General features: G+C 39.5%; 1 protein-coding gene across 1 annotated transcript in view; it reads right to left on the reverse strand.

The window, feature by feature from the left end:
* Positions 1-9,237: 9,237 nt before the first annotated feature.
* The window catches only part of CXCL14 (C-X-C motif chemokine ligand 14), a 38,664-nt gene continuing 24,613 nt past the window's right edge, over positions 9,238-23,288 (reverse strand). Inside the window, exons 3-4 of the mRNA XM_066591065.1 lie at positions 22,090-22,200; positions 9,238-11,837 (exon numbers count right to left, since the gene is read on the reverse strand). Of these exons, the coding sequence (XP_066447162.1) occupies positions 11,822-11,837; positions 22,090-22,200 (127 nt within the window). The 3' untranslated portion in view covers positions 9,238-11,821. The remainder of the gene's footprint in view (positions 11,838-22,089; positions 22,201-23,288) is intronic.

Below are 23,288 nucleotides of genomic sequence, written 5' to 3' on the forward strand. Positions count from 1 at the left end.
GGAGGTTCACTGTCATGGTTTGGCAGAATGAGCGCAGTCAAGATGGACATTCTCCCAAGGCTTTTATACACCTTTCAGACTGCACCATGCAACCCCCAAGAATTTTCTTTGATAGATTGCGAAGTCTTATACTCCGCTTTATATGGAAAGAGGGATCCAAAAGGCTCAGCCATAAAAGTCTAACCAAACAAAAGACAAAGGGTGGAGTGGGACTCCCCGACTTCCATCTATACCACAAAGCAACGATCGGAACCCTCATACTGGATCTACATCATCATAGGTTGGACAAACTCTGGGTACAGATCGAAAACGAGAACAATATCTTTGGACCAAGAGGGGCATTTTGGATTCGGAAAGGGGTTAACTGGAAGAAAGCGGAGGCCTCAACTCTGATGACCACGCTCCTGGGGGCGTGGAGGGGGGGATGCAGGATATCGGTCCCGGGGTCCCTCACCCCACTGGTCGGAAACCCACAAATCCCCGCAATGTTGTACACTCGTAACCTGGGATTCTTGCCACCCGGAACGGAAGCCAGGGTGAGGGAGGTGATGGACTCCCGGGGCTTGCGCGACATGACAGACTTACAGGGGACTTCGGAAATTCCCCCGGGCTCATGGATGCAATACCTACAGTTCCGCAGTTACCTTGGAAAGGTGAAACCTGCCCAGGGTTGGAACACCCTTTTGACAAACTGTGTTGTTCGGAGGAGATGCCTAGACATACTGTGTCACTGCTTTATAATCAGCTACTGGAGGAGCGACTTGAAGGTCACACTCCCAGGTGGATAATTGCGTGGGAGGAGGCTCTGGGACGGTCCTTCCCGGGGAGCTCTGGGACAAAGCATTCCAATACACCCACAAAATGTTGGTGGCCAGCAGGGTACAAGAGTTAAACTTTAAGATCCTATCGAGATGGTATATGACACCGGAGAGGCTACATTCCTTTTTCCCGTTGTCCCCGAACACTTGCTGGCGGTGCCATACGGGAGTTGGTTTGATGCTCCACATATGGTGGGAGTGCCCCATAGTCGCGCCCATCTGGCAAGACATGAAATATCTATTTGAGAAGGTGTGCAGGGAACCGCTGGCCTTGACGCCCGAATTGGCACTCCTGTCCATCTCCCCCTCTAGCGCCCCTTCACTCAAAAAGGGCTTGCTGAAATTTTTCATCATGGCCACAAGACAAGTGATACCCAGATTCTGGAAACAAAACATAGAAATTCCCAGGAGCGCATGGGTGGGGGTTATTGACGAAATAGAACGGCTGGAGAGGCTAAGGCTATCAGACGACCCAACAGGCTATGAAAGCTTTTACCATACCTGGGCGGTATGGATAGACGCTCGCAACTCACCCCTATTTGCCAGATGGCTACGGACCGGCAATCGTGAGTAACCTGACCAGATAATAATCGGTGAAGACAACCAGGGGGCCTCAACCTGGACACCCCCCCCCCCGTCCATCCTCCCCTCTTTCCTCCCCAACTCTACCCTTCCCACCACTACCACCTGTCTGTCTCGTCAACAAAGTATAATACAAACAAGTTTGTTGGTTTCCACAGAGATTTATTGTTCGTACAACAAGAAGGAGGTGCGAAACCTCATAATTTCACTGTTATCTCTCTTCATGACAATTCATATGTACTGTTAAAACTTAATAAAATATATTGAAAAGAATTCAAAACACTTACTGCCAAATTAATTAGACCCAGATCATTAAATTAAACGGATTGTCTTGTTACCAGACAACATGCCTTCAATGGTGCTCACTGAATTAAAATAACAAACTGATCCTGTACTTACGCCGCCTTCACTGTCACAATCTACCTCTGCAGCCCCACTGTGGTCCCAGTTAGAGATGAGCGAGTATACTCGCTAAGGCTAACTACTCGAGCAAGTAGTACCTTAGCCGAGTATCTCCCCGCTCGTCTGTAAAGATTCGGCTGCCGACGCGGGTGACAGGTGAGTTGCGGCGGTGAGCAGGGGTGAGCGGGGGGGAGAGAGAGATCTCCCCTCCGTTCCTCCCCGCTCTCCCCCGCCGCTCCCCGCCCCCCGCCGGCACACGAATCTTTAGAGACGAGCGGGAGGATACTCGGCTAAGGCACTACTCGCTCTAGTAGTTAGCCTCAGTGAGTATACTCACTCATCCCTAGTCCCAGAGTCTGTTGTGACAGCTGACATCACTGGAAGTCAGGTGACTACTGCAGCCAATCAGAGGTTGCAGCATCACCGTTTGGCTCTTTTAGCATCATGGATGCCAAGCACCGATGCCAGGAGAGCTAGCAGTGACGTGGTGTGGTAACCGAACTACTCCTTTAATCAGTACCGATATCAGACACCTGATGCAGACCCTTAAATTAGACAGAATTGAACAAAACCCCAGAGAAGAAAAAAATAGGTATTTACTCATCTCTCCTCATTCCTGGCTTCTATTGTTTTCTGACCCCTGCATAGAGGTTCTGATGCCATGTCATGTAATTGAAGAGTGCATGGAAGTTCTGTTGGGTTCCCACAGAATTGATGAATTCTGTGAGTCTCTGGGAGACGCTGCAGCAAACATTATTAGTGATTTTTTAAATTCATCTTTTAATAAAATCCGGTAACAAATCTGATTATAAAGTTACTATCAATAAGCAATGCCATACACGTGTTATCGCAATAAGTCTTTAAAACAGGTATTTCTTTCTTATGTCAGATTTGTTATTGATCAATAGCAGCAGCTTTGGAAATCAACACGTCACACTAGGCAAACTTTTATAGAAATAAATCAAAGGGTGCGCCTATCTTCCTAGCAAATAGGCAATCATGGAAAGTTGTAGAAGTTTGTAGAAGGTTTGTCGAACATTAGTTCTGCTTTGTCATTTTGTTTTTCAACAAAGGAGTACATGCTGTATCATCTAAGTCTCTTATCAAGGGTGTTTATTCTGGCCTTCTCATCTTGATAAGCGAGTCAAAGCAGCTATGCAAGACTACACCCGGTAGCTAACAAGCTTCTTAATATCTGTTTTCTTAAAGCTACACATACAATTTTATTTACAGAAAGGAATAAAATCATTAAAATAAATATAATGATGGTTTTTGGCAATGTTACATAAATATATACTCTAACACATGTAACTTCAATTCATACATACTGGAACAGCCTTTTAATGTTAATAGGGAAAATGAAGCAGTTGCCATTTAGGTTTACCAATAGACCTCTGTAAATTGAAAGCTGTAATGTGATTGGGTAACTGTTCTGCTTTTTACTTGAACTAGTTTTAATAACTCTCTCCCAGTGAGTTTATGGAAAAATATAGATAGTTTTGATATTTTTTATCTTTTTTTTCAGTTATTAGTAGAAAAACACTAGTAATTGTTGCAGTTAAAATTTTCGTATTAGGATATATTCACACAAGCCAATTTGTTGCAGAAGTATCTGCAAAGTGAAAATCAGTTCCCTATATCTGGAGTTCTTTATGCAGTATGTGCAAGAATGACAAACAATGTAATTCATTCTATGGGTGCACACAGTGATAGATCAAGCAAAGCCTTTTGTCAAATACTATACATGTCCAATAAGTATTACATTTTTCAGAGTTTAGAGAAATATTTAAGGGTGGTTTCACACCTGCGCTCAGAGTTTCACTTTCCTGCTGCGCTTGGGAAGCAGGAAAGTGGAATCCCCATGGCCGAATGAAACAACGCTAAATGGATTCCATTGACTATAATGGGGTCCATTTGGTTTCCGCTCGTCTGCCCAGCTTCTAACCGAAAGAAAAAGTACTTTTTCTTATGGTGCTTTCTACCAGATCTGCGTCAGAACCTCTGAACACAGATGTGCACTAAAGTTTAAGTTACTGTATGGAAAATGTAAAATAAAAACATTGTATACATGCTACAATTTTTTAGAATGTTATTGCAACTACTGCTAGAAAAAGAAAGGGGTGGTTTCTGGCATAAATACATTGAAAAATATGGATTTCAGCCTATTGGTGAAGCCCCTGAGACACCTTTTCCAACAGATACATTGTTTTTGACTATGCAAGATCTTGCACATGGGGTCCAGGGAGACATACTTGCACACCAGTATTAAACTCTCCTCTATTTCCCAGCTGTTGGGAAACATAGGAAGACTAGCAGTAGAGTAGATGACGTATAAAATAGATCTAATTGGAAGAGCAATGTAACGTTACTGAAGATGGTGCTAGTTTTAGGACATAAGGGGAAAAAGATTTTCAGATAACAGGGAAATATTAAATATTAAACATTTTATAGCATGTATCTGCCCTTGCAGTTTACATATAGAATAGATATCATACAGTAAATTGTGTAACTTTCCGAATTTTGTATAAGTCCTAAATTGAAACCTATATTACGGCCCAGATTTGTATTCACATTTCTGCAAGCGTCAGGCTATGACTAAATCTCCCAGAATTCCTTACTGCATCAATGCCTGCACAGAGTTTGCTCTGGTGATTTGCAGTCTGCAGCATTCCATGTTTGGCAGCTTTAGTGGTGAATATGCATGTACCCTCTTATTTCCTCTGTACTTCCGAGTGAAAGGCTGAATATCTATAATGCGGTAACCTCTTGCATTGGAAACCTTGCCCACCCACAGTGGCCAATGATAAGTACACTAGGTGAAATCGACCAGCCACTGGTTGCCACAGGTGGGAAGTGTTTTGAATGCATGCGATTAACGCAGCATAAAAACAAATGTCCAAAATGAAATAAAATAAAAACGCTTGGTTTCTTTCTTCTTGACGGTAGGAGAGATAATTAGATAGATCTCTATATGAAATGTGTTCTTTTCTATAGCTTAGCTGTAAGGAGTTACTGAAGTTTTGAATGCTAACTGTATTTCTCGGCTCACATTCTACGATATTTACAATTATAGACAGGATAATAATGAGGATCAGTTTTAGTGCGTTTTAAAACCATGCCTGTCTGACTGGCATAGTCTGATTATACTAGGGCATTAGTACTGTGATGAGCACAAACAAGGGCACTATTACTGTGTAGGGGCACTCAGAGGCATTGGTAGTAGCAGCAGCATAGAAAGTTCATGTGTAGGGATCAGTTGTGGCTTCAAAAAGTTGTCATAGCAGTCTTATTCTAGTTGAAGAAGAAAAGTGAAAGTGAACGACTGCAATCAGAGAAAACATCATCTGTGACTCACTGGATGCAGAGATAACTGCACTATAATCACTTTTCAAGGGCAGACTGGCCATTAAACTCAATGGGAAAATTCCCAGTGAGCCAGCCGAGTTCTGGAATCAGTGGAGGGGGAGGAAGTTTTGGGGTGAAATGTGAAAAAAGTTATATTCACCTGTGCTGGCATGCCACTCCTCTCACTTTCGGTCTCTGCAGTTTCAGGTAAAGCAATCATGTGACATGCGCTCGTGATATAAAAGACACCACTACTGAGCTGCAGCTTATGAAGTTTATCTCTACTGAGCGCAGAGGTTGGGGCCTATGAGGGACATTGCTAATAAGGGGGGCCTATATGGGACATTATTGCTGAGTGCAGCCTATGTGTGACATTGTTACTAAGTGAGGGTCTTTGAGGGTTAATATTACTGAGTGAGGGCCTATGTAGGGCATTATTACTGAGTGGTGCCTATATGGAACATTATTACTGAATGGGGCCTATAGTCAGCATTATTACTAAGTGTCATTATTACTGAGTGGGGGCTTAATGGGACATTATGACTGAGGGGAGACTTAATTGGGGCATTGTTCATGGGTGGGGCCTATATGAGGTATTAATACTTAGTGCAAACCTATATGGAGCATTATTACAGAGTGGGGTTTATATAGAGCATTAGTAGTGAGTGGGAGCCTATATGGGGCCTTATTACTGCATGGGGCCACATATAAATCATTGCTACTGATTGGGGGCCTATATCCGGCATTATTACTGGGTGAGGGCCTATATCTGGCATTATTACTGAGCGGGGGCCAATATGGGGCCTTATTACAGAGCGGTCGGCATAAGAGGAGCATTATTATTGAATGGGGGCACTTTTACGGTGTATGGGACACGAAAGTGGAACTTACTATTTGGGGGGCCTACAGGGAGCACAAAAAGGGTTATACTATTACCGTGTGAGTCACCTTAAGTGGCATTACTACTATCTGAGGCACTATGAATGAGGAGATAGGGGTTTTATTTGACCCTCATATAGTATTATTATTGGTAATATTGATCTTTTTGTAGTGGTCTTCATTCAGTGACAGTATGTTGGTATTAATCATTATGTGATGGTAATATGCGACCATGCTGTGGTGGTATAATTTGGCACTTATATAGTATCATTATTGGTAATGTGAGTTTTGTTAAGTTACAACATGGAGGTAATTATATGGGCTATGAAGATTACACTGATACTGTGTGTGTCGGAGGGTTTTTTCCCTTCACTTCTACAGCATGCCTGGGGGTCTTTCCTAGGCCTCAGGCTGCATTAGTTATTCATTAGCATCTTACAATCGCATTTGTAGGGGGCAGATGGGGACAGAGGGAACTCCCTACCTCTGTCTAGTTACCTAGATACCATGGTTGTATAGACCATGGCATCTATGGAGTTAAATGACAGGAATAATAGTCTTTCTGATCCTGATCAAGAGCTAGTCTGTTAGTCAGCACCAGGATTATGAGGGGGCAGATCATAAATGTCTGCCATAGAAGCTAAAGCTAAAAACAATCCCTTCTATGATGTTCATTTACGTTATGGAGGCTTTACGGGTAAGAAATAGGTGGCACCATAATATATAACTTTAGTTCTAACATTATCTGTGCTTCATAGTAAATTTGTTCTGGTGAGCTATGCATAACACATAGAGGCTTCTCCCCTTGTATCACCTTTAAGGCTGCAGTAGGCAATTTGCTGCTCCCTGCCTACTTCTATTTACCCGACTTGCTGCCAGTTTGGGCCCAGCTACAGTAGGGTTTAAACTTGTTGCACCCTACCTACAACCATTTGGTTTGTGTTTTATGAAAATAAATGGATCACACCCTATACTCCTTGCATTGGATTCTCTAACTGTTCACAACATGGTTCTACCTGGACTACACATGAGGGAAGGAGTCTATGGACATGCACCATGACCCCCCCTCCTGCTAGTGTCACAATCTGATCACTGCACTGGTGAGGTTGCATTCAGAGTGCAGGAGACTTTTTCTAATAACTTCTCCTAAGTTCGCTAGAATCTAACTTTTATTAGATATAAATTTTAATTCACTTGCTAAAGATTACAAATCCAGATTGTAGGCTGCCTGAGACAAATAAACACTCATTACATAAATCACCCGTGTGACAGTCCAGATGTGACCTATTTCCAAGGGACATGAGTGGGAGACTTAAACTCCTTCTTCAGTATAGTAAAATGCTTGAAATTTATGATCATAATTATGGGCAAAGGATCACATATAAGAAAAGGGGGAAAATTCATCAGGTGATACACCCAAATGCAGGTGAAAAACTGCCCTAAGCTTCCTATGAACCAACTGGAAGACTCAAACTCCCTGCTCAGTATAAGAGGAAATCATTCAACAAGCACTTAAGGCAGAGGGCAAAAGGCAGCCCAACTAACTGTACTAAAAACACTGCTGTTAGCCTCCTAACATGTTTCACCAGCTCCCTGGCATCCTCAGGGGGTATCATTAGCCTTAATATTGCATGAGGATGCCAAGGAGCTGGGAAAACATGTTGGGAGTTCAGTCTGAAGTAGTTTGAACCAAAACAGAACTTCACCAACACCCCCTAAAACTGGTGTATAACTTAAAGCCACAAATGCCCTGGATAACACTCTTAGTTCACCTAGGAATGCATTCAAGTACTTTTGAACTGTTTTTAAGGCAAAGTTAATGAAGAAAAAGAGAAAGAACAAATAGAAGAAAACGAAGAGCAAATAGGAACAGGGAGAGGTAGGGGATGAAAAGGAAGAACAAATAGGAACAGGGAGAGGTAGGGGATGAAGAGAAAGGGAAAATAGGAACAGGGAGAGGTAGGGGATGAAGAGAAAGGGAAAATAGGAACAGGGAGAGGTAGGGGATGAAGAGAAAGGGAAAATAGGAACAGGGAGAGGTACGGGAGGAAGAGAAAGAGCAAATAGGAACAGGGAGTGGTAGGGGATGAAGAGAAAGGGAAAATAGGAACAGGGAGAGGTACGGGAGGAAGAGAAAGAGCAAATAGGAACAGGGAGAGGTAAGGGATGAAGAGGAAGAGTGAATAGGAACAGGGAGAGGTAGGGAATGAAGAGAAAGGACAAATAGGGACAGGGAAAGGTAGGGGATGAAGAGGAAGGGCAAATAGGAACAGGGAGAGGTAAGGGATGAAGAGGAAACGCAAATAGAAACACGGAGAGGTAGGGGATGAAGAGGAAGAGTGAATAGGAACAGGGAGAGGTAGGGGAGAAAGAGGAAAAAGGAATAGGAATATGAAGATAAAGAAGAATAAAAGGAAAAATAAAATTAAGAGGTAAGAGGAAGATGAGGAAGAGGAAGTAGGAAAAAGAATATAAATAGGAAAAGTGAGAAGATAAATAAATTTTATTAGGTGCGGCCAAAACAAATCACCCAAGGTTCGGTTTCATGACAAACTGAAGAGCTTGACAAAGACCACGGAACCTGTGGTCGAAACGTTGCTGGTGGACATGCTTTACTTTTTTATGCAATAAAAGTCTGGAGGTTTTTTTTATGACCCGGCTATGTTTTGAAATCCTGGGTGCTGCCTATCCTACAAGCATATTGGACTATGTTTCTGGGATCCTGAGTGTCCGGATCCGGTTTAAGGCGTGCACAGCAAGTACTCCTGCACCCGTATTGATGCATTGATTGTGTGGTGCTGCTGTTTCTGTGAAATATTTGCAGGATACCAAAGTGATGTTCGTTTCACTAATGACAGTGAATGGCTCTATTTGAGGGCTTCGTCACAGTGCCGTTTTCCGCACTTTGTCGAAACACCCCTAGATAGAATTCCCACAGCTTAGTAAAAAACACTGTGTGAACATTCCCTTAGTCTGTATCATTAACACGATGTGATTAGGGTCTCACTGTAAAGCCAATTCAAGTTATATCACATTTAATAAAGAGGCCAAACTCCCCTAAGTTGTAGATGCTTATATGGTGGTGGTTGTGAGTTTTATCGCATGGGAAGGCACGGTGAATGCTTGCCCTGGGTGCAGGAAAGCCTGACTACAGTTTTGACAACCTATATGAACATCCAAAAATACCAGAAACAAAAAGAAAGCACGCAAGGCATTTTCCCCAGTTTATTTAAAAAATGAATAAGAAACCAACATGCAATTCTTCTACAAACTGAATATACTTAAATAAAATGATAATTTAGCAGTACAATACATATATAGATAATGTACACATTTATAGTACGAACCTTTGTCATCGGAGTCTATTTACATATTATAAAGTATTTACGGTATCTCTCAAGCTTAATTCTGTAAGAAAGAATCATATGGATCAATAGTGAATGAAATACTGACTATCTGGCTTTTGCACATACTGTAGCATCAGTGTACTTTACAAAAACTAACAATTTGTATAAACATTTTCAAAACATTACTAATGTACTTTATTTTGGAAAGAATAAGTGGGAATAAGGCAGATTGCACATGGCTGTAACTCATTTTTAGATCTGTATTATGGTTGTGACATCCAAACCACTACCCAATGAGTGATCACCATAAGGTCCTAGGTCGAACCATGAGGATCGAGGGATTCGGGTATTGCAGCCATAATACGGATGCTAAATTGCTGCTATATTATAGCCATGTGAAACCGGACTATGACTGGGTTCACACCACATTTAGGGGCTATGTCACAACTGTACATTTGTAGAACATAAAAAACCAATATGTAGGCACATACTGTGACAAAGCTTTTTCGGGGCTCAAAACACAGTATGCCTAAAGAGGGCGTTGCAATACATTTACAACAACTGCACCCTGATTTTGATAGTATTTAATAGCGTAGCTATTTTGTCCAGTCAAAAAACAGTATCTATTTTTTTATTTCAATGGTAGGTTTTAAAGTAAGTATAAGTTTATATACATTTGCATACTATTTGCTTGGATTTATTTAAAGACATAACAGATAAAATCATTCTCTTTAAATAATGGACCAGTTAAATGGATATACCCCATTTCCCTGAAAATAAGACAGTGTCTTATATTAATTTCTGCTCAAAAAGAGTTAATTTTTTTACATGCATAGCTGCCTGGACACTATTTAAATTAACTTTCTTAATTAACATTAAGCAGGGCCTAATTTTGGAGTAGGGCTAATATTTCAAGCATCCTCAAAAAGCCTGAAAAATCATTTTGCATTCTCAACAATCCAATCATGCTAGGTCTTATTTTCAGGGTAGGTCTTATTTTCAGGGAAGCAGGGTATACTGTGTACTTGATGGGTCTGATAATGGCAGATAGATATAGATAAAGACAGATAATATGTTACTTTTTGTGAAAACATGAAGTGAAAGAACCCTAATTTTTATTTTTTATTTCTTTTTATTAGTTATTTAATTATTTTTTTTCTTCAGATTTTATTATATATACATGTTACATAATTTCATCATCTAAAAATGCTTATGGGCAAACAGTACAACTTAGATTAGTGTTCCTCAACAAGTGTTTCAGGGATCCTAACGTTTGACTTTTCAGCTGTTGGCAACTCTAGACAATATTGTTCACTAGGGGTGTCAGTGATATCATAGTACTACTAGAATGTGGTACTAAATTCAAACTTAGATCACTGCTAACTAACACTAGCATAAAAGCCACATCATTAGGTGAGTATATGTAATAGGAGTCTACACTATTCATTGTCGCAACACTATCTGTCATATTACAAGGTGGCTCACAACCTACATTCCAGAACAGCCGATTTATTAATTGGAAGTGGTATTATCAACCAAAATTAAATAAGTTGAAATTTTTACTTTCTATTTTTGGAATACCCTAAAATTAATAGAGCCATTCATTCAATTTGAAAAGTATTACAATTACTATGAAAAATAAAAATGCAATCTTAACTTTAATGCCCAATTTATGAAGATCCATCTGCTTAGAATATCATTTATCTAAACTGCAAATTAGCTTTTTTCATATCACAATAAAAGTTTTGGAATGTTGTAAAATTCAATTGTAGCTTTAAAAATGCTAGACTAAGGTCATATGTGATTGTAAAAGAATTCCTATCAACCCTGAATAACCCATACAATAAAAAATAGTCAAGGAAATAAATGAGAGAAAGAGAGCAAAAAAAATATTGATGTGCATTACATAGGGACCCTACCGGTAACCCTTGAAGGAATGTTTATTAATACGGTAACTCTAAGAAAATTACTGATTGTATTTAGGTGTATTTTTTTTCATTTTGACATATCACGAAACTATTGCAGAAACGTGTTCTTCAGAATGGCAAAAAATAGGGAAATTGAAATAAATATGTAAAAGAGGAAATTGGTAAGTTAAAATAATATCCTCTTTTAACTACATACTTAATGAACTTATAAAGCTCATACATACTATTAATCGTCATCTCAAACACACACAAGGTATCATAGAATTATAACGCAAAATCTTTCCATTTTCAGAATCATAAAGACAGTTACAGCAAAATTCAGGACAGCATGAAACATCTATGAATTTCAAAGGTCTTATTTTTATATGGCTATAAATGTAAAAATGGACCCCTTTTAACGAGTGTTTATAATGTAAGCACAGAGTATCTGAAAACTAGGAAAGAAGATGTTGATTTGCTTGTGCTCTTTTTGGGGTGATTGGTTGCCTTCGTCATTGTATCTTGCAATTGAAATGTCTTCTTAGTCTTCATACACTCTATAAAGAAAAGATACGTTATACATGAATTAATCAAGTCCGATTGGAAACTGTTATATATTCTAAATATAATTGATGAGAAAAATGAATCTGTATTTTTTGCAAATGTGTTTTTATTCATCCGGTAAAACAAAAAAGGTTTGGTGCCGTGCTAGCCAGTAGAGCAAAATGTGATTGTTCTCAGAAAGAGACATGATGTTATAGCGAGCTTTTCAAACCTACTTAGGGCTCTTCCTCAGGCTTAATGAAACAGATCTGGATGGGGTATATATATATATATATATATATTTATATATATATATATATATATATATATATATATATATATATAAAACATCATGTATTTTTGTTAGCCATTAAAAGGTATCATATCTACAAGATTACTTGGTTTCTTTCACTGAGAACAATCCCATTTTATTCATACGTTTATGACTACTGTGGCCTCAACACAATTGTTGATTCATTCACTCAGACTGAACAACTTTTGCATAGACTAGTACAACCATATCAAAGAACAGTTTGTACTTTTAAGAGGAGATATGCCGAGTAATGATTGAATATCACCATTGTTGTTTTTGAATTTCCTTGCGAAAATGGGAATGCAAACCATATGCCTGCATTATTGGTTGCTAAATTGCTCACTGATCCTGATGTTCTGCTGGTATGAGGGTCAACCACACTGCAACATCTGTGTGGATCACGTTACTTACTTATTGCTACTGTATGATAAAAACTTGTGTGCCACAACATTACCAGAAACAAATGCTTCTTAGATATCCAAAGTTGGGAAGAAACTACAAAACCACTCTTTGAACTTGTTTTCTTTATTTGTGGTTCACAAAACCACAAAAAACTCATAAAAAATGAAACCTCCAGTGAATCAGCACTCATAACTCACATTCAGTCTTTGAAAAACATTTCTTCCAGAATAAAAAAACCTTGATTCCATTAGAACAGTATGTGCATTCATATGTATTCTTTATAGTTTAGAGATGAAACAAGGGTATCACAATTTCTTCATATATGGATGTCATAAAAAGAAGATGCAAGAGAAGAGGGGCTTCGAAAACTCTTTCTATGAGCCAGAGCAAAGAGTCACTAACAAACAATGGCTGACTTGAACTGCCAATGTATGGCACTGACAGCCATTCATTTAAATGACTAGTATATACAATTACATTTCTCTTCAGAGATCCCCTATTGGCGAGCGGAGTTCTTTACTCACCTGGAGTAGAGCATAGTGACAACTGGGAAAATGTATTGGAAATGTAAATATCACTGTGTGTGGAATATACATTTACTGATACCACCAACAATGGCATATTTTTGATTGCTTAGAATCTAACACATTATAAGGAGCATTGCTCAGTGTGTACATGGTCTTAGAGATCCATGACATCCAAATTAAGTGACTACAATGTTTATAAAATGTACAAAAATTCTTTTTTGATAGGATAATTAAGGTGACCCTCTGGGTCAAGAGAAACAAAGTTGCTGCACAAGCTTTTCTGACTAACCGATGCACACTGTCTACTAGTATGCATCATTAGTATAAGACACTACACCTGCTTTAATTGGCCAGTGCTGTCCACATGAGCAGTGCTAGCCACTCATAGCAACATTCAGTGTCTTAGACTACCAATGCATACTAATGCACGGTGTTCATCAGGTAGTAAGAGAAGCAGTGTGGCCACCTATGCTTCTTCAGTCCTTAGAAGGTCACTTTAAATATATTTACTGCATATTTACATGAATACATCTATAATGGGATTAATGCAATTTCCTGTTTACATAAAGACATTAATATCTAAATCCACAGTGATACAACCTGGAGTTAAGATGGGAAGCTTTACACTATAGTAATTAATCTGTTCAATTTAAAAATGGATTTTAATTCCATGTTCATCCAGATCTTATAGCAGTGTCATAATTTAATATATGTTATGGCTATACCACTTTATCTATTGAAATATTTATTTACAATAAATAATGATATTTCGGCTTAGTAGCACTTTGTCTCAGTACTGTTATCAAGATTTCTTTCTTTGACTGAACAACCTGACTTCATATATGCCAAAAAGAGCAGAAAAGTCACCAAATGTATTAGCATCCTAGAATCAAAGAGGACCATTAGTTGTCTCAGTTGTCCTACGCTGCATGGTAAGCTAAGAAATAGAGCATGGTGTAAACTATTTCTCGTGTATATACACGCAGTGTCTACCTGCTCATGTGCATGGATCAATGAAAGTCCATTGACTTTCATTGACTCCATTCACCACATATTACGCTGCCGTGCATCACATGTGTAATATGCGGTGAAAAAACACCCATGGACATGAGCCCTAATGTACATGTTACATCTACAGGCTGCTTTGCTATCAGTTCCTATTTAGAAGCTCTGACATTGACTTGGGAACAAACACATGACAGTAGCATAAACACTCATAGTGTCAGTTATGCAAGATTGTGTTAGAGCTTCCTATCCTGTCAATGAAAGCCCTAATAAAATTATTACATGTCCATGCCCTTTTCTTCTTTCTTTTGCTCTTACACCCCTCTCCCTGCCCATCCATCCTTATTATCCATATTGCTTTTTAGTTGATCTAATGTTACAAAGAAATCTGCAGAACTTTAAGAATTCATTAGAAACTGTTTAAGACTGGGGTAAGATGGAGACTTTCTTTGGGAAGACTTTCCAATTTTAACCATTGAGTGACAGCTGCAGTTCGCAAGTTGCATGTCATTCAAGCTGTAGCTTGATAGTTGAAATTAGAAAGTGACATTTCAAAAAGTCTCCATCCAGCCCTAGCCTAATTGAGATAATGTTAAACCTATTCATCATGTGTATATCTTCTCATGTTCACTTTATTGATATAGAATATTGAGTTTATGTACATCTTAATCTATTTAGCTACCTGTCTAATTGAAAAACGTATTTAAACTTAAAAAAGTTTAAAGCAAGTTAGCAAGACTGTACTGTTAATCAAAATATTACATTCATAGGCTCAGGAGGCAATGATTTGCTTCTGAAGTAACCCTGCCATCATCTATTACAGGGTCATTACAAATGATCTTTCCAAGTTGAAACACTCATAACTAATGTTTAACATTTAGATACATCAATTTAATATCAATCGAAACAAACTCAATGGAAAAATCCCCTTGGAAACTGCTCTATCTTCCTGTCAAAAGCTTGATTCTGCCACAGTCGTTGCAAGGGGGGTATGAGACAAAATGGCTGCCAATGAAGACAGGAAAACATTTGGAGTTCTGGATTTTCATGTCTGCCACACTCTTACTAGTGTGCAACATCATTTTCAAACAAATTTTGGTGAAGTTCCTCCCAGTAGGTGCACAAATTGTAAGTGGTACTCCAAATTTAAGAAAAAAAGTTTGGATCCATTGGTGAAAATCATCCGGTCGTCTACCAGTAAGCATAGAAGCAGTGCAGCGTGTCCATGCAGGTTTCAAACAAAGTCCTCAGAAATAATTTGTCAAAGCAAACAGAGATTTGGACATCCCACAGCTGACTGTGTGGAAGATGCTGCGCAAATGTTTGTGATGTTATCCCTACCGACTGCAATTGTTAACAGCCTTGAAAAAAGGTGACAAAGCGAGGCGGCGTTCTTTCTGCAAGAGTATGCAAACTATAATGGAAAATGATGATATCATGAAATCTTTAGTGTTTAGTGATTAAGCTGCCTTTCACCTCTCGGGCAAAATCTATGGGATGAAATCCACATGCATACATGAAGCATATGACTCCACCAAGGTGAATGTGTTTTGCACTATAATCTGTAGGGAAGTGTGTGGCCTCTTCTTTTTCCATGTGGAAACAATCCCGAGGATTTCATACCTGGACGCTACAGTTGCCTTCTGCCGCAGCTGGAACAGGAAATCCAAGGTTCCATCTCCCAGCAGGATGGGGCACCCCCACATCTTCACATTGACATCAATGTATATCAAGTGATCAAAGGGGGCTCACATTGAACAGCATCGATGTTGTGCTACCAAACGTTCTAAGTTTTTTTTTGCATTGATATTCAATTTATGTATCTGAGTGTAATTAAATAGGAGTTATAAGTGTTTCAAATCGGGAAGATCATTTGTAATAATTTTTTATGTGTAGAAGGGTTGGTTGGCTAACTGAATTCTGTGACTCATAATAAAGCTGCCACTCCGAAACCTCAATCATGAAAGTATAGAAACTGGACCATAATCACATTAGTGCTGGATAATATTTACAGAGAGTTGACACCAACTATTAAATATTGTTATGCCTATAAGAATTGTAGGGAATATTAGTGCCAGTATAGTACGGTAATAACACCAACACTGGACTGCACATATCACTGGCCCACAGCATTATCCATAATATTATGCCAGGTATATCAAAGCCTGTATAAATTTGCCAGCTACAGTGCCTCTATACCAGTGTTTCCCAAACTCCAGTGCTCAGGGACCCCCAGCAGGTCATGTTTTCAGGATTTCCTCATTGTTGCACAGGTGGTGTAATTATTGTCGGTGCCTCAGATATTGCCACAGGTGTTCTTACTATAGAATATCCTGAAAACATGACCTGTTGGGGCTCAATGAGGAATGGAGTTGGGGACCCCTGCTGTCTACTATTCATAAAGGTTCTTTAATGCTCTCTAATTCCCTAACAGAATTCTTTTCTGTGTCAATCTGTGGTCCAAAATTAACACATCGGGGGTACCGTAGACATGTAGACAAAAGGTATAGATTGCTTTCTGGTAGGAAAATTCCAGAAATAAAATAACTCTTATTGCACCCTGGGCATTTGGGATAGTATTGGGTGCTGCGTGGCTTTTTAGCTACCCTCGATACATAGTAACACTTCCATTGCCTACCAATTATCTAATTCACATGGTGACGCTGAAAAAGGTCATGTGATCATACAATGTCTGTTGGAATACTGCACAGACCTCCATCCACATCTAACAGACTTTCGGCACATACAGTATTTCACCTTTCAAGCTTTAACCATAGGAAATGTCAACACTGTGTGAATTACTGTAGCACTAAATTACTTAACGCAGCCATCCAAACTTAAAATCCCTTACAAAGGAGAGAGAAGCAGCCAGGTGTTTCATAAAATTTGCTAATTTAAGCTTTATATATAAAGTTCCTATCTCCTTGTGGCTACATGTGTAGCTAATCTAGATTCTCCAGGGAAATTTTCATGCCCACAGCTGGGGCTTCTTCATGATGGATTGACACATGCTTCCAAATAAAATAATTAGAGTGAATTTTCTAGTCTAATCAGAACTTGCTGCCCTCAAGCAGAAAGTATGAACTCCACTCAAAGGTACTATTAATAGAAGTCAACTGCATCTCATTATCGCGCTCCTGACAAGAACGGGAGCTGCCTGGGAACTCGTAGCCAAACCTGCATTAAATGCAATACGGATGAGAATATCATTTGCTTTTTGCTTTAGTAGCAAAAATAGGTAAACTCATTTCAAAACTCTTCAGGTCTCCACGTAAATGTAGATAAAATGCCAACATATACTTTATGCTAAACATGTCAATAATATTCAGTTGTTGGTCTACATAGACTGTAGGCTATAGGTACTACTTAGTGCTAGTAGGGCTGGGAGTCAGCTTTCCCCATAGTCAAGATGGCACATAAAGTTGGCACTCCGTGAGGTATAGTCTTTTCTGCAGGTTCTGTATGAGTTTCATATATTCTGAATGAGTTTTTTATTCCATTTTTTGGGGGTCAATAAGATGAGCTTAGTGAAAAAAAGGGACTCATAAGGTGCCTGGACTATAGTTTGTACACAGCTCCATATACACAGATGGAGTTTTTCAACACCCATTGACTTGTATGAGGAAAATTGTCATCCATACCAAATAAAGCACAGTACAATTTTTTATATGCCAATAAACAGAGTAAAAGAAACCTCCCTGTAAACATGCATGCAGTATGCAAAGCTATAGAAATCTCCATAGGATGCAATACTTCATCAACTCTGAGCCAACAAAAGTGCTACTGCATGCCCTCTTTATTTCCCACCTAAGCTACTACAACATTCTTCTCTGCGGCCTCCGATCCAACACTCCTAAACCCCTCCATTACATCCTCAACTCTGTTAGTTCAGGGTCTGTCTTGACAGGTTTAGCTTCCCTGCACTCAAACTGCTCTCAGACCTAGCAATTCTCCACTTGCGGGACTCAAATTGCAGCATGCGATTTGCCGCGATTCTCCATGGTGAGCCTATCTATCAGATAGGCTCACCGCAGAGAACTGACAGTTCTCTCCCCTGCTCCCGGGTGGTGGAATATCGCTAGTGATATTCCGCCTTGCCCATGGACAGGGGGACTTAAGCACCTAATAAAGTTCAGTACAATTATGCTGCTTTCTCAGCAAACTGGAGTCACATAATACCTACAATATAAAGACAAGTACACATAGCAAGCTAGGTAAATCTAACTTCAGCAGAATTCTGTGTACGTTTGGGCCCTTTTCGTGTGGATATAATCCCTTTTCTCAGTAATTTGTTTGTTATATAATGTAGGGACTCTCAAGACATGAGGACCCTTGACATGGGTTGTGAGCTTGCCTATTTTGGCCAAAATATCAACTAATACCTCATGTATTTTTACAGAAGCAATTTCGCCCTGAGATGCTGGGGTCAGTGCTTTCTATGCTGTACTTTGAGTGTGGGGCAGCCTGTCTACTCTAGTACTATGGACATTGTCTTCATTCAGCCCAACATACTATGTTACTATGTTACGGGCATAATTAATAGGCTGTAAGTCGGCATGGTGCACTACATGTACTTGTGGTAATGGCACCCTATACAAGTTTTATCTTTGTACAAGGTAAATCCTACACAGCCTTGCTCAATGTAAAGCAGGTGTGTGAGTGGCTGCTCGTCAGTATTTTGTACCTATGCTACCCCATATAGCATTTTTCCATCTGTGTGCCTCTGGGAACTGGTGTTTGTATCTGCCCTTGTACCTTTATATTAGTAAGTATGGCTGCTTTTGAGTAATTGTTTTTCACATAGCAGGTTTGGTGAATCTATCACCAAGAGAGGTGGAGATTGTGTACACACTAACTGCAGGTCTGAGAGCTGTGTGAGTACAGGTACGCTGAGCCTATGAATACAGACCCTCTCCTCGCCCAGCTAAATCTACAATAATTTTTTTGAGTCAAAATTAATTTGTCCTCTCATGAACAAATGGGGAAAAAAATATTGCATCAGTTATAGAAAAAGAACATTTAAACACATTTGCTCAATACTCCTGCAAGTTAAGGTTTAGTGCCACCATAGTTGCTTTAAAGGGGTTTTCAGAGCAAATACTTTTGATGACCTATTCTTAGGATAGGTCATCAATAGTTGATTAGCGCTTAGGATCCTTGGCGATCAGCTGATCTCCCGACCCACTGTCAGTGCAGTGGGGCTAGACGTCATCATCAGAGTCAGAGTTAGAAGTGTAGGGGTTATGCTCTCACTGATTTAAAAGGGAGCAAAGCAGCCCATTAGACGTTCTGTTCTGAACCCAATGACGACATCCTACCCGTTGCACTGACAACAGGCCAGACGATCAGCTGATTACTAGGAATCCTGAACAACAGATCCCCGGCGATCAACTATTAATGACCTAAAGTACTGTGCAAAAGGTTTAGGCAGGTGTGGAAAAAATGCTGCAAACTAACAATGCTTTCCAAAATGAAAGTGTTAATAGTTTATTTTTGCCAATTTACAAAATGCAAAGTGAATGAACAAAAGAGAAATATAAATCAAGTCAATATTTAGTCTGACCACCTTTTGCATTCAAAACAGCATCAATTCTTCTAGCTTGAATAGTTTTTGAAGGAACTTGGCGGGGGAGTTTTTCCAAACATCTTGGCAAACTAACCACAGATCTTCTGTGGATTTAGCCTTGCTCACACCCTTCTGTTTCATTTTATATAATGCCTCCCAAGCAAACTTAATAATGTTGAGATTGGAGCCCTGTCGGGGCTATATTGTCACTATATTGTCACTTCCAGGACTCCTTGTTTTTTTTTGCACTGAGGATAGTTCCTAATGACATTGGCTGTATGTTTGAGGTTGTTGTCCAGTTGCAGAATACATTTGGAGCCAATCAGATAGTATTTCATGATAAATAAGTATCTGACTGTATTTCTCAGCATTGAGGACATCATTAATCCTAATTAAATGCACAACTCCATTTGCTGAAATGCAGTCCAAAAACTTGCAAGGAACATCCACCATGCTTCACTGTTGCCTGCAGATACTAATTACTGAACCACTTTCCAGCCCCTCAGCAAACAGACTGCCTTCTGTTAAAGAAAAATATTTCAATTTTTAACTCATCAGTCCAGAACACCTGCTGCTATTTTTTGCATCCTAGTTCATTGAAGGTATGGCTTTTTGGGCCTAATTCTTCCATGAAGACCACTTCAGGCCAGAAGTCTGCGAATAGTAGATGGGTGTCCCAGTGTCCTACTGGTTTCTGCCACTTCTAAGCTGGCATTGCTGGACATATTTTGATTTTAAAGGGGAGTATGATTTGTCTCTCCTCTGCTGCACTGTTTCCTTGGTGATTATTGTGTTGCCCGTTTCTTTGTGCATCTTCAGAAGAGCTTGAACAGCACATCCTGAAACCTCAGTCTGCTTTGAAATCTTTAAGAGAGACCTTACTCATGTGGTAAAATTACCTTGTCTCTTGCTGTTGCGCAAGAAACTGTCTTTCAAAACCTTACCTTAATAGCAGTTTGGCTGTTCTTCATCCTGTTTTAAACCTCCTACACAGCTGTTTCTGTGTTTCTACCTACATATGAAAATGATCACCTGCTTGATATAATTGGTCACTCATACACCATAATTCTGCAAAATCTTCTGGTTTTGTGCAAGTATAACTAAAATAACTGATGATATCTTGAAGGCAAAGGCTGGTCACACCAAATATTGATTTGATTTATAGTTCTCTTGTTCATTCACTTTGCATTTTGTTAATTGACAAAAAGAGACTCTTAACATTTCAAATATGGAAATCATTGTTACTTTGAAGCATTTTTTCATACCCGCCTAAAACCTTTGCACAGTACTGTATTCTGAGGATAGGTCATCAACAGTATTTGCCCAGAATAGCCCAATACTGTTATTGCAGTAGCTGTGTATTTAAATGTTTCTTCTTGTAAGAATGAACCAGAAATTAAATAGTTAAACAATTAGTCATAGTGGAGTTGCTCTCCAAAGAGGTGAACAGAAAATGTACTGTTCCATTGCAATCCGAGACCATAATTGTCCTTTCCAAATTCTATTCTCAGAAGATGATTTTTAATATCTGCTATCCTGCATTCCTTGGACGTGTGGATAAGAAATAAATTATTTTTTTAGCATTGTTTTTATTGTTTTATAAACAATTGTACAAAATTGGTTACAAATTGCTTAGTAATAATCAGAAATCTTTTCAGTACAATGCTGTATATCAAGTAGGCTTGCTACAAGCTCTTACACATTAGGAGGAAACATTCAGCATATAAACCAACAACATAACAAAAACAATGATGACACAAGTAAAACATTTAAAATCATTCGTAGAGACAAGGGTGCAGAATATAAAACATTACCATGTGTTTAACCATAATTTGCCTTTATTAGCCCTTAGGTAAAAGTACTGATTTTATTATATGGAGAGTTTAGCCAATTACCCCAATTGTTGTAAAATTGAGGCCAGAATCTGATATCTTTTACATGGATAAGAAATTAATAAAAACAAGAACAATGTTAAAAACTGCTAAACCATGCAAAAAGTTTGACCATTTTTCAATATTCTCAACAGAGGTAGGTTAATCAAGATTGCTGTATCTAAAGTACATTGGGGCAGATATATTGACAATTAAACAGTGTAAACATAGACAAGGCAGTCTAAAAAACCCATCTAAAATAATACATTTATAGCACCTCTAGTCACTTTTGTCTAATTTATATACTAGTTGGTTGATCTAGTTTATGGCAAAATTTTGGCACAATTTTTGTGCACATTGTTATATTTAAGACCTACATCGATCCCATTAGGCCATACAGCTTTCAGATAAGCCAAGCCCCTTTCCAAGTAGTATTTGGTGCATTTGCTTCATAAATAGGACTAAAACTTGAGGCAACATTGGGATATCAGTAGTTGTACAATGCGAGAATTAGTAATGATGGTGCTAATATATTAGTAGTAACAACTCAAGAAGAAGAAGCAACAATAATAGTCCACCTACTTGTTCTTTTCTTTATATATTGTGTACCACTTGAGGAACCTCTTTGTACTGTGTAGTTTAGGGTGTAAGCAGTATTGTTGTCCTCTAAGTCGGGATACATGCATGGTCACACTAAATAAAAATAAGAGATATGTAACATTATACTATCATAGAGTAGAAACAGCACATATAATTCAAAAATGGTCATAAAAATGAACAGTACAGTCAAACTTTATGAAAAACAAATACATTTTTACTAATAATTTCCCACATGTATACTTATTAGAGATGAGCGAGCACCAAAATGCTCGGGTGCTCGTTACTCGAGACGAACTTTTCGCGATGCTCGAGGGTTCGTTTCGAATAACGAACCCCATTGAAGTCAATGGGCGACCAGAGCATTTTTGTATATCGCCGATGCTCGCTAAGGTTTTCGTTTGTGAAAATCTGGGCAATTCAAGAAAGTGATGGGAACGACACAGCAATGGATAGGGCAGGCGAGGGGCTACATGTTGGGCTGCATCTCAAGTTCCCAGGTCCCACTATTAAAGGAGATGTCCCGAGGCAGCAAGTGGGGTTATACACTTCTGTATGGCCATAATAATGCACTTTGTAATGTACATTGTGCATTAATTATGAGCCATACAGAAGTTATAAAAAGTTTTATACTTACCTGCTCCGTTGCTGGCGTCCTCGTCTCCATGGAGCCGACTAATTTTTGGCCTCCGATGGCCAAATTAGCCGCGCTTGCGCAGTCCGGGTCTTCAGCTTTCTTCTATGGAGCCGCTCGTGCCAGAGAGGGGCTCCGTGTAGCTCCGCCCCGTCACGTGCCGATTCCAGCCAATCAGGAGGCTGGAATCGGCAGTGGACCGCACAGAAGAGCTGCGGTCCACGAAGGTAGAAGATCCCGGCGGCCATCTTCAGCGGTAAGTATTGAAGTCACCGGACCGCCGGGATTCAGGTAAGCGCTGTGCGGGTGGTTTTTTTAACCCCTGCATCGGGGTTGTCTCGCGCCGAACGGGGGGGGGGGTTAAAAAAAAAAAAACCCGTTTCGGCGCGGGACATCTCCTTTAAGCCATAATAGCGGCAAGAGTGGGCCCCCCCTGCCAACAATTTTTACTTCTGAAAAGCCCTCATTAGCAATGCATACCTTAGCTAAGCACCACACTACCTCCAACAAAGCACAATCACTGCCTGCATGACACTCCACTGCCACTTCT

Source organism: Eleutherodactylus coqui, chromosome 2, assembly GCF_035609145.1.
Source record: "Eleutherodactylus coqui strain aEleCoq1 chromosome 2, aEleCoq1.hap1, whole genome shotgun sequence".
In the NCBI taxonomy this organism is placed as follows: Eukaryota; Metazoa; Chordata; class Amphibia; order Anura; family Eleutherodactylidae; genus Eleutherodactylus; species Eleutherodactylus coqui.